The following is an 11,851-nucleotide window of genomic DNA, read 5'->3' on the forward strand; positions in this document are numbered from 1 at the left end:
TTGCCAACCACTGTTGCACAACTTCTAGTGAGAAGGGAAATCCTGAGTGGCACAGCGGTCTAAGACACTGCATCTCAGTGCTAGAGGTGTCCCTACAGACCCTGGTTCAATTCCACGCTGTGTCACAACGGGCCATAATTGAGAGTCACATAGGGCGGCGCACAACTGGCACGGTGTCGGCTGGGGCAGGCCGTCATTGTAAATAATTTGTTCTTAAATGGACTTGCCTAGTTAAATAAAGGTTAAAAAAATGGGTTTCAGTCAGCCGGTTATCGTGAATTTACAGCCAAGTAATTTAAAGTCCTACGAGCAATACTCTTGGCTTGCAGCGGTGAGTCTACAACAAAAAATAACTTATGTAGAAAGTCAAATCATTTATTCATGGTTCCAATTACATATTTCAGTGTTCACCAGCTGAATATCAAACTTATTACAAACAAATGACAAGCGTGCTGCCTCTACACAGCATTCACCTTATCTCCATCTCTATGTACTCCCTCTATCACTTGGCCATATCTATGAGACTCTGTAGGGACGTGGGGACCCAGGTCTTCTCTCCCTGTACGAAGACCACTCCTCTGTCTATGTAGATGACGATACGTCCAAAGGTGTACAGCTGTTTGCCCTCGTGGCGTTTGGCAACCAGCGGCATGAAGACAATGTTGTTCTCCTCAGCCTTGGTCTGGATCAGGTCTTTAAAGTTGGTGGGCAGGCTGGCACCGATGCCTCGCTGCGCCACGCTCTCAGCGTCCCGGCGCTCCTGCAGAGCCTCGTACTGGAAGTCTTTACGACGCTCTGTGTGTGTGAGGTATGCTATGTTCTCACGGGCACCAGGCTGCATGTACCCTCCACCTGCAGAAAGAGAAGGGTGCGTGTGTATCATATTAACCTATGCCAAAGGTCAGTGATCAATTAATGTTGTTTGGAACTGTGTGTGTGTGTAATACGAACCAAGGCCAGAGGAGACAGCGCGGTTCATGATGTCCAGAGCTTCGTTGAACTTGTCCTTAACGAGTGGCTGAGCCAGAACAGCATCACTGAATATGGACTTCCAGCCCAGGTACCACTTTGTAATCTCCTCATAGTTAGGACTGTTACTAAGCCACGAACACAGCACCTACACAAACAGACAAACACACAAATCAATTATCTCTGCATAGTTAAGGACATTTACAGACCATTTAGGTAAAAAAAAAAAACAGCACAGGTAAACACATCAGGAGTAAGTCAATTATCATTAAGCACAACCTCTGTTCCCTCTCACACACACATACCTGTAGCCACTTGGAGAAGAAGTGTTTGTCCAGCAGTGATACGAGGCTGGAGGGAGACAGCATGCCCTCCCAGTCCAACACCCAGTTGAACGGCTCCATCTGCTGCTGGTGAGGATTTATTACCAGCTCCCCCAGACACAGAGCTATAAGGAAGGAGAGTAGGAAGTAAGAAACTACTGTTCTACTATCCAGTAATATTTGTCTGCGTCCCATGTCCTTTATAGTGCACTACTTGTGACCAGAGTTTGTCAAAAGTAGTGCACTATCTTGGGAAGAGGGTGACATTTGGGACGCACCCAGCGTAGTGTCATTCAGCTGGCTTCAGGGGCCACTGAAGGTAAGTGTGTATTTACCTAGTTTAGGGATTATGTTTTTGACCATGAAGGCCTCCCAGGCACCGGGCGTGAACACGTCTCTCCATGGTTGGAGGATGAGGCGGGCGGAGCCGTCACTCGGGTGCCAGCGCTGCAGCGCATTGGCCAGTTTACTGCGGATGGGCGGGTAGAGAGGCTCCAGCCGTGATTGGAGCAGAGGCAGCCAGGGGTGGAGCCAGGAGTGGATGGGCACTGTGTCGGTCAGGGGGTTCCAGCTGTCCACCTATGAAAGAGAAGGTGTGGGGTTAGTGGGGGTAGAAGAGTGCGTTCATGATGTTTATGGTTCTGGGTAGAAAAAAGCCACGCTTTGAGCTACCCCACCAAGACCAAACTACTACTTTACGGTTGTGAAACGTTTCTCCCTTTCTTAACAGAAAGCTTGGCACCACATCACGAGACTTCCTATTTGTATCACTGGTATAGCGCTGATGCGTGTGTGATTCTACCTCTCTCTGCAGCCTGGGGAAGAGGAGTTGTTCCAGGAGGTGGTTTAGTATCCAGAGGGGCAGCAGAGGGGTCCAGACCTCCACACAGTCCACCATGGGTCCTACCATACGAGGCTGCCACCCCGACACACACACTCGCAGCACGGGGATCCACACCTCCCACAGCAGCCTGTACACACACACACACACACACACACACACACACACACACACACGTTATATTCACTCGCATAAGGCTTGACATTCTGGTATTTTTCCCACTGTGCACACACAGACACACACCTCTGAGGTGTGAAGTGGTATTGATTTACCTGTGGTAGGGGTCCATGTGTGCTTCAGGGGCGTTGGCGTGGTGAAGCTGATCAGACTCCAGGATGGCTCGCCACTGACCCACCTCCTCCAGACCATATGAACTGTCCTACAGACAAACAGCACAAACAGCAGGAGTCAGTGGAGGGAACTAGGACTACATGCAAGTGTTTTCATGCACTTGGTGGTGCTTCTACAACTAAAAGGTGGAGCACGCAAGGGAGTGTGTGTGTGTACCTTGAGAGGATCCCATGTACGTAGTTTCTCTCTGAGTAGTGGATGTACTACAGCTGCAGCCAGATCTCCCAAACCTAGAGTCTTGTACTCCTCATAGAACTCACTCTGTAGAGTCTCAAAAACACCAGCACACTCCTAGAGAGAGAAAGAGGGAGTAAAATACAATAAAAGTTTGTACCACAAGGTTCAATACTGGGACCACTGTTATTCTCCATCTTCAACAATAACCTGTTCTGAGAGAGCACAAACGTGTGTACCTGCAGGCTGGGTCCTACCCCAGGTGCAGTCTCCCCGCTCTGAAAGCGATCCACCAGCTGCAGTACTGCCTCTAGCCTCTGGATGGCATCCCGTTCCGTCTCGAGCCTCGTCTGCAGACCGGAGCTCTCGTGGCTCAGAGTCACCACCACATCACGCTCATGCTGCAGACGCCGCGAGGACTACAGACAGACAGGGGAATATATTGTGAGTTTATATGAGTTTCTGAACTCTCTGGAAATAGTGTTATAGTAATCGGTGAGATGTGTGGTCTCAGAAGCAGAAAGTTGTGGATCCTAGGGGTTAGGGGTTACCTGTAGTATGTCTTGTTCCGTCAGGTCGATCAGTAGTTGCAGGTTGTGCTCCAGCTCTGGCAGGGCAAAGCCAGACGTCTTCTGCTCACGTGTGGCCACGCTCAGTGGAGCCTCCTCTGGTACACTGAGTTTGTTAGTCATCTGACTGTAGCTGTAATACACCTTCTGTTCCCTGCCTGTCATATCTATCACCTAGAGAGAGAAGGGGAGCATTTTTTTCTTCTTAAATTATAAAATTCAAGTGTTTAAATCAGTTTCAGGATACTTAAATGTGTAACTGTGTGTGCGCGCGCAAGTGTCCCCCACCTTGACCTGAGCCAATTCTCCAGCGGGTGTCTGTGTGGTCCGTCCAGCCAGCTTGCCTTTAGCCTTCAGCTCCTCTACAGTCCTGTAGGAATACTTTGGTTTCTTCTTCCCTCCACCACCTGCAGGGTCCCTACGCCACTGACCTAGCTCCCTCTGGAACTCCTACAAAAAGGGGGATGTTAAATCAAATCAAATTTTATTAGTCACATGCGCCGAATACAACAGGTGTATCCCTTACAGTGAAATGCTTACTTACGAGCCCTAACCAACAATGCAGTACGAAATAAGAAATAAAAGTATTTAAAGAGCAGCAGTAAAATAACAATAGCGAGACTATATACAGGGGGGTACCGATACAGAGTTAATGTGTGGGGGCACCGGTTAGTCGAGGTAATATGTACATGTAGGTAGAGTTATTGAAGTGACTATACAGAGTAGCAGCAGTGTAAAAAGGGGTGGGGTGGGGGGGCAATGCAAATAGTCTGGGTAGCCATTTGATTAGATGTTCAGGAGTCTTATGGCTTGGGGGTAGAAGCTGTTTAGATGCCTCTTGGACCTAGACTTCGCGCTCCAGTACCGCTTGCCATGCGGTAGCAGAGAGAACAGTCTATGACTAGGGTGGCTGGAGTCTTTGACAATTTTTAGAGCCTTCCTCGGACACCGCCTAGTATAGAGGTCCTGGATGGCAGGAAGCTTGGCCCCAGTGATGTACTGGGCCGTACGCACTACCCTTTGTGCCTTACCGTCGGAGGCCGAGCAGTTGCCATACCAGGCAGTGATGCAACCAGTTAGGATGCTCTCGATGGTGCAGCTGTAGAACCTTTTGAGGATCTGAGGACCCATGCCAAATCTTTTCAGTCTCCTGAGGGGGAATAGGTTTTGTCGTGGCCTCTTCACAACTGTCTGTGTGCTTGGACCATGTTAGTTTGTTGGTGATATGGACACCAAGGAACTTGAAGCTCTCAACCTGCTCCATTACAGCTCCATCGATGAGAATGGGGGCGTGCTCGGTCCTCTTTTTCATTTACTTCACAATCATCTCCTTTGTCTTGATCACGTTGAGGGAGAGGTTGTTGTCCTTGCACCACACGGACAGGTCTCTGACCTCCTCCCTATAGGCTGTTTCATCGTTGTCAGTGATCAGGCCTACCACTGTTGTGTCATCAGAAATCTTAATGACGGTGTTGGAGTCGTGCCTGGCCGTGCAGTCATGAGTGAACAGGGAGTACAGGAGGGGACTGAGCACGCACCCCTGAGTTGAGGATCAGCGTGGCGGATGTGTTGTTACTTACCCTTACCACCTGGGGGCAGCCCGTCAGGAAGTCCAGGATCCAGTTGTTGAGGGAGGTGTTTAGTCTCAGGGTCCTTTGCTTAGTGATGAGCTTTGAGGGCACTATGGTGTTGAATGCTGAGCTGTAGTCAATGAATAGCATTCTCACATGGTGCTCCTTTTGTCCAGGTGGGAAAGGGCAGTGTGGAGTGCAAGAGATTGCATCATCTGTGGATCTGTTAGGGCGGTATTCAAATTGGAATGGGTCAAGGGTTTCTAAAATAATGGTGTTGATGTGAGCCATTACCAACCTTTCAAAGCACTTCATGGCTACAGACATGAGTGCTACGGGCCGGTAGTCATTTAGGCAGGTTACCTTAGTGTTCTTGGGCACAGGGACTATGGTGGTCTGCTTAAAACATGTTGGTATTACAGAGTCAGACAGGGAGAGGTTGAAAATGTCAGTGTAGACACTTGCCAGTTGGTCAGCGCATGCTTGCAGTACACGTCCTGGTAATCCGTCTGGCCCTGCGGCCTTGTGAATGTTGACCCGTTTAAAGGTCTTACTCAGATCGGGTGTGGAGAGCGTGATCACACAGTCTTCCCGGAACAGCTGGTGCTCTCATGCATGTTTCAGTGTTATTTGCCTCGAAGCGAGCATAGAAGTAGTTAAGCTCGTCTGGTATGCTCGTGTCACTTGGCAGCTCTCGGGTGTGCTTCCCTTTTCTAGTCTGTAATGGTTTGCAAGCCCTGCAACATCCGATGAGCGTCAGAGCCGGTGTAGTACGATTCGATCTTAGTCCTGTATTGATGCTTTGCCTGTTTGATGGTTCATCGGAGGGCATAGCAGGATTTCTTATAAGCTTCCGGTTTAGAGTCCCGCTCCTTGAAAGCGGCAGCTCTAGCCTTTAGCTCAGTGCGGATGTTGCCTATAATCCATGGCTTCTGGTTGGGATATGCATGTACGGTCACTGTGGGGACGACGTCATCGATGCACTTATTGATGAAGCCAATGACTGATGTGGTGTACTCCTCAATGCCATCGGAAGAATCGCGGAACATATTCCTGTCTGTGCTAGCAAAACAGTCCTGTAGTTTAACATCTGCTTCATCTGACCACTTCTTTTATTGACCAAGTCACTGGTGCTTCCGGCTTTAATTTTTGCTTGCAAGCAGGAATCAGGAGGATAGAATTATGGTCAGATTTGCCAAATGGAGGACGAGGGAGAGCTTTGTATGTGTCTCTGTGTGTGGAGTAAAGGTGGTCCAGAGTTTTTTTCCCTCTGGTTGCACATTTAACATGCTGACAGAAATTTGGTAAGACCGATTTAAGTTTCCGTGCATTAAAGTCCCCGGCCCCTAGGAGCGCCGCCTCTGGGTGAGCGTTTTCCTGTTTGCTTATGTCAGAATACAGCTCATTGAGTGCGGTCTTAGTGCCAGCCTCAGTCTGTGGTGGTATGTAGACATCTACAAAAAATACAGATGAAAACTCTAGGTAGATAGTGCGGTCTACAGCTTATCATGAGATACTCTACCTCAGGCGAGCAAAGGCATACATCATTAACCCAGGTACAGATGTTGTGCTCACAAATCTAAAGGACTGGATAGGAGAGGGGAATATAGTGGAAAAGACATCACTGCATTGTTTATACCTAACCAGTCCCTTTCAGATCTGTGCGCAGACTACTGAAGTGGTTGAGGATGGGGAGAGACAGAAAGAGAGAGCTACCTTCTCCTCCTCCTCCTCAGAGTCAACCACAGGGAAGTCCTGTAGTGACTGTTTGGTTCTCTCGTTGCCGTAGGCACCCACCGCCCCCTTTCCCTTCCGAAGCTTCGCCTCGATGGGGTTCAAAATACCTTAGGAAAGAGGGTTCAGAGGTCAGACCTGAGGAGAGAGGCAGCATTCGACAGAGGACAATTGAACCTTAGAGGCGAATTCTGCTAATTCTTCTGTTTTCTCGTTCTCTCTCATACCCACCCTGGGCATTCTTCCCCAGTCCTTTCCCTGGTACATAGCCCATCTTCTGGAGGAGTTTCTGGCCAATCCCCTTGGTGTGTTTCTCCCAAGTGCCCAAGTCTCCTCCAGCTCGGATACCAGCCGCAAACCCAGTCCTCTGGGACTGGCTGTTGCCACGGAAATGACCCCCCTGGAGAAATCAGACAGAAGAGAGAAAGACCGAGTTAACCATGCAAGTAAGACAAAATCAGTCCTCCTAATTATGTCTATTGGTCATTAATGTGATTCTGTGTTGAACCTTTGAGTCACAGAACCTAATGCTCCTTCAATGTCCCATAAAACACACACCACACACTAGAGGTCGACCGATTAATCGGAATGGCCGATTAATTAGGGCCGATTTCAAGTTTTCATAACAATCGGTAATCGGCATTTTTGGACACCGATTATGGCTGATTACATTGCACTCCACGAGGAGACTGCGTGACAGGCTGACTACCTGTTATTAGATAAAATATGGAACAGTTCCGTATTTCACTGAAAGAATAAACGTTTTGTTTTCGAAATGATAGTTTCCAGATTTGACCATATTAATGATGTAAGGCTCGTATTTCTGTGTGTTATTATATTATAATTAAGTCTATGATTTGATAGAGCAGTCTGAGCGGTGGTAGGCAGCAGCAGGCTCATAAGCATTCATTCAAACAGCACTTTCCTGCATTTGCCAGCAGCTCTTCGCTGTTCTTCAAGCATTGCGCTGTTTATGAGTTCAAGCCTATCGACTCCCGAGATTAGGCTGGCAATACTATAGTGCCTATAAGAACATCCAATAGTCAAAGGTATATGAAATACAAATGGTATAGAGAGAAATAATTCCTATAATAACTACAACCTCAAACTTCTTAACTGGGAATATTGAAGACTCATGTTAAAAGGAACCACCAGCTTTCATATGTTCTCATGTTCTGAGCAAGGAACTTAAACGTTAGCTTTTTTACATGGCAAATATTGCACTTTTACGTTCTTCTCCAACACTTTGTTTTTGCATTATTTAAACCAAAATGAACATGTTTCATTATTTATTTGAGCCTAAATTGATTTTGATGTATTAAGTTAAAATAAGTGTTCATTGTTCATTCAGTATTGTTGTAATTGTCATTATTACAAATATATATATAAAAATCATCCGATGAATCGCTATTGGCTTTTTTTGAATCTCCAATAATCGGTATTAGCGTTGAAAAATCATAATCGGTCGACCTCTACCACACACACCTACCGTCTGTAATTTCTTAGGTGCAGTGTCGCGGGGTGGGGGTTGGGCAGGGGGAGTGTTGTCATTGTCAGAGTCATCTGACCCTCCACCTATCTGCTGCTGTTGCTTCTCCTCTGCTGCAGACTTGCGCAGCCCAGCACTCACAAAACTCACAGGGGCAGAGTAGTCCTTAGACCTGGGATTAAGAGTAGACACAGACCCAGTTAAGACCATGAGATTGTGACATCCATCTCTGCCACCGTCTCCTCTTTCCGAATGTGTGTCTGTAGTTTAGTCATCAGCATGTTATCAGATGGAGAGTGTACAGGAACCAGCCTCCTACCTCTTCCCTCCGAAGCTGGGTCTCTCATCGTCGGAGTCTCCCCTCTCTGCCCAGATGCCATAGACGGCCTCCTCTTTGGTCTGTCTGTGTCTGCGGCGCTCCGGGTTAAACTCATTGGCCAGGTCCCATTCTGTCACCTCAAACTTCTCCACCTCCACCCCCTCATCCTCCTCCTCTCCCTGCCGTCCGTACAGGTGGGACATAGACATGGCTGGGTCTCTGAGGAGACAGTTAATCAAGCCTTCATCATTAAGGAATAGTTACCAGAAATGACCCAGTCACTTCCTCTTATGGATGATTTAAACGTAGGTAGTGCATACACTATAGTCTATGGACTACACTTTCTAGAAAGTAGTAACGTTAACGTTAGATATGTATTGTCTGGACTTGCTTTCTTTATGGTGAAACAACTGAAGTGATATGACCCTGTTAGCATGCAGAATATACAAGTTGACATTGATAAAGCTGATTTAGATCTATATAGTGTTAACTAGTTATATATTAATTATATCTACCAAACTAGCTAGTCTAACGTCGTTATGGGACAGCTGATTTCCTGCTCTGGCTATGCGTCGTTGGAGGGACCAGCTCGATTTACATGGCTAGGAAAGTAAATTTAACTTAATTACTTACCTGAACTGCTCAGTTGTTGCAACTATCGATGAACGCAAATATATATGGACAATGTGTACCGCTAACTAGCTAGCATTGTAACGAAGACGAAACCCCAAGTACTTCCCCTTGACAAATATTAAACCGGAAGCAAAGGGGTTTGCGTACGCCACTTTAAAAACAGTCCCCCATGTGTTGCCAGAAATACTAGCTACGGTAGCTACTAACTTTTAGTTTTATAAATTTTTCCTTCGATAACACAATTAGTGACAGTATCATTATCATAAATGCATGAGTCTAATAGCTGTGTTGGTTAGGTGAGCTGTTGTGTAGATGTAGATAAGCGAACTATTCCAGATGCCGAACAGCGGTGAGGAGTGGCAGGTGGCCCGGCGACGGAAGGGAGCAGGCCGCAAAGGGAAGATTCCTCACACCGCCCGTCATGAACCTGGACATGCCGACGCTGTGGACACAGACAGGACCAAACAAAGGATCACAGAAACCATGTAAGAAGAACAAAGCTATTAAAATCAAGGATTATCCTGACTGTTCCCATATGTCATTCACTGTAGTGTACTGTATTGTACAAAGGTGGACAGTAGGGCTATCTAATCACAGCAGTTGACGCAAAAAGATAACTGTTGCTTTATTTCTCCCACTGTAGGGCTGAACTGAGGTGTGCAGACTTCTGGTTGGAGTGGAGAGGTGCGTAACAGAACTCTAATGAATGATCTAGTTCCGTATCCGGTCCCAGTTGGCCAGTCCCATTACTTCCAGTATCTACCAATAGCGACACACTAAACCTGAAAGAATTGGATAAGTGTAAACACTATGGTAATAGAGTTCCTTCCTTTCTCAGATCGACTGACGGCTGTGGCTAAGGCAGACTCCCCAGAGGTTGGAGGGGACCCAGCAGCAGGCGCTGACCCAGGACCTGAGGGTGGGGACCGGGCCCGGGAGGCCCCTAGCGGCACACAGGAGTGTGTGTGTTATGGTCTGGGCTCCTTCTCTTCCTGTGTGACAGCTCGTTACCAACTAGCCATGCTGCTATTGATTCTGGAGTCACTACAGGTACATGCTCTCTCTCTCTCAAGACCTAAGACTTGGCCTAAAGACATGGCTTCACTGTATTCCTCCTGTCCCGCTCTAGATTCCCATGGAGATGTGCAGTGTGTAATGGGAAAGGGGGATACCCAGTCAATTGTACAACTGAATGCATTCAACTGAAATGTGTCGTCCGCATTTTACCCAACACCTCTGAATAAGAGAGGTGCGGAGGGCTGCCTTAATCGACCCTATATTCCATACTATAATGTATGTAATGTATACTGTATTCCTGTCTAGATCCCTATGGAGCGGTGCAGTGTGTACGACCCTGTGTTTTCTTCAGGGGAGATGGAGGTACTGAGACAGCTTGGCCTCACCGTGCTGACTGAGAACGAGGTGTGTGTAGAAGAAATACAGAACACAATTTTTGTCTCTGCAGATGGACTAATGAAGTACTATTGTATACGTGTGTGTGATGTCATCAGGAGGGGAAGCGAGCAGTGTCGAGGCCAACTCTTTTCTACCTGATGCATTGTGGGAAGGCTCTGTACAACAACCTGCTGTGGAAGAACTGGAGTAGAGATGCACTGCCTCTACTGACTATCATAGGAAACAGCTTTGCAGGCATACAGGACAGGTGTGTATGTGTATGTGTATGTGTATGTGTGTGTGTGTGTGTGTGTGTGTGTGTGTGTGTGTGTGATCCTCTAACGATTGTCTTTCCTTCAGGATGATTCAGAGAGAACTCCAGAGAGACTACAGCTACATAGCACACGTATCCTTTGAAACTAAGTACAGTGTCATTAGAAAATAGATATACAATAGAAATGCAGTATAGCTACATATGATCCACTGTCTATGGAGGATTTTGACCCTTAACCCCCCTGTGTGTGTCAGGCTGTGTGTGTGTGTGAGGAGTGGCCCCTCCGATGCCCGTCCCGACTCCTGGACATCTTCAATGACACTGCCCTCATCACCTTCAAGCCATGCGGCCTCTGCAAACTCCCACAATCCACCTGGGGGGAAGCACCAGAGCCCCAATACCAACACTGCTCCGATCTGGAGATCATACAGAGAGGCCTACAGAGATGAGAGGGTTGGAGGATGAAGGAATCATTGTGGTCTCTGTGGTTCCCAGTGAAATGAGAGGATAACAAGGATTTTTTTTTGCCCTTGTAATCCTTTGGTGGGACATTTTCTTTTTGGGGTAAATTTATTTTCAGGATGGAAAAATGCGTTAAGTTTAAACTTAAACTAAAACTAGATATAAAGTATGTAGAAAAGTCAATGAACATATATTTTTTAATAATATAATCATTGAGAACTAACAATCACCAAAATAAAAGCTAGACAGGGAGAATTGAAAATTCCAAAAACAATGAATTTAGCAGTATTCCTTTTGTTATGTTTGAACAAAGAACACAGCATTATCCATGGTGAAATGCAGGAAACTAGCTTTAAAACGGCAACATTTTCTCTCAGCTCCATGGCAGAATATATAGAATCGCAGGAAATTAGCTTCAAAACTGCCAAAAACATTCTCCGCTCCATGGAGAAATTTGTAGAATTGCAGGAAAATTGGCGTATTTTTCAATACAACACCAACATAGGGTCCTCTACAATGTAGCCACGCCGACGGTTCTGTGATCATTACTACGGCAAACCACGCCCACCCCAAGCCCCTTTTTGATCCAGGAAAAACCCAGGATAGGATGGTGGATACTGGACGTAAGCCAAGTCGGAAAATCTGGCAGAAGTGTGTGAGTGCTGTGGAACCTGCGTGTGTGTGTTTGTTGATCTGTGGAATGTACGTATGTTATAAAATTTGAAGAAAAAAACAAACAATTATCAG

The 11,851-nt window shown here is 46.8% G+C and overlaps 2 protein-coding genes across 3 annotated transcripts; one reads left to right on the forward strand and one right to left on the reverse strand.

Moving 5' to 3' along the window:
• Positions 1–361: 361 nt before the first annotated feature.
• On the reverse strand, positions 362–9,029 carry tfip11 (tuftelin interacting protein 11). The gene is made up of 15 exons (NM_001173829.1): positions 8,974–9,029; positions 8,341–8,559; positions 8,022–8,193; positions 6,764–6,932; positions 6,515–6,642; positions 3,516–3,677; positions 3,210–3,401; positions 2,898–3,077; positions 2,641–2,775; positions 2,406–2,512; positions 2,095–2,263; positions 1,628–1,871; positions 1,275–1,417; positions 952–1,117; positions 362–852 (listed from the first exon to the last, which is right to left on the reverse strand). Exons 2-15 carry the CDS (start codon positions 8,547–8,549, stop codon positions 503–505), a joined length of 2,526 nt encoding a protein of 841 aa, NP_001167300.1. The 5' UTR covers positions 8,550–8,559; positions 8,974–9,029; the 3' UTR covers positions 362–502.
• A 140-nt stretch (positions 9,030–9,169) lies between these two features.
• On the forward strand, positions 9,170–11,841 carry srrd (SRR1 domain containing). Of its 2 annotated transcripts, none has more exons than XM_014170739.2 (7): positions 9,170–9,458; positions 9,617–9,657; positions 9,812–10,023; positions 10,297–10,395; positions 10,485–10,636; positions 10,729–10,774; positions 10,897–11,841. In XM_014170739.2, exons 1-7 carry the CDS (start codon positions 9,310–9,312, stop codon positions 11,089–11,091), a joined length of 894 nt encoding a protein of 297 aa, XP_014026214.1. In that variant the 5' UTR covers positions 9,170–9,309; the 3' UTR covers positions 11,092–11,841. The 2 variants fall into 2 exon arrangements, with proteins under 2 accessions (XP_014026214.1, XP_014026215.1); XM_014170740.2 differs by having other exon boundaries at positions 10,297–10,353.
• Positions 11,842–11,851: the final 10 nt, after the last annotated feature.

Source organism: Salmo salar, chromosome ssa24 (assembly GCF_905237065.1).
Source record: "Salmo salar chromosome ssa24, Ssal_v3.1, whole genome shotgun sequence".
Taxonomy (NCBI): domain Eukaryota; kingdom Metazoa; phylum Chordata; class Actinopteri; order Salmoniformes; family Salmonidae; genus Salmo; species Salmo salar.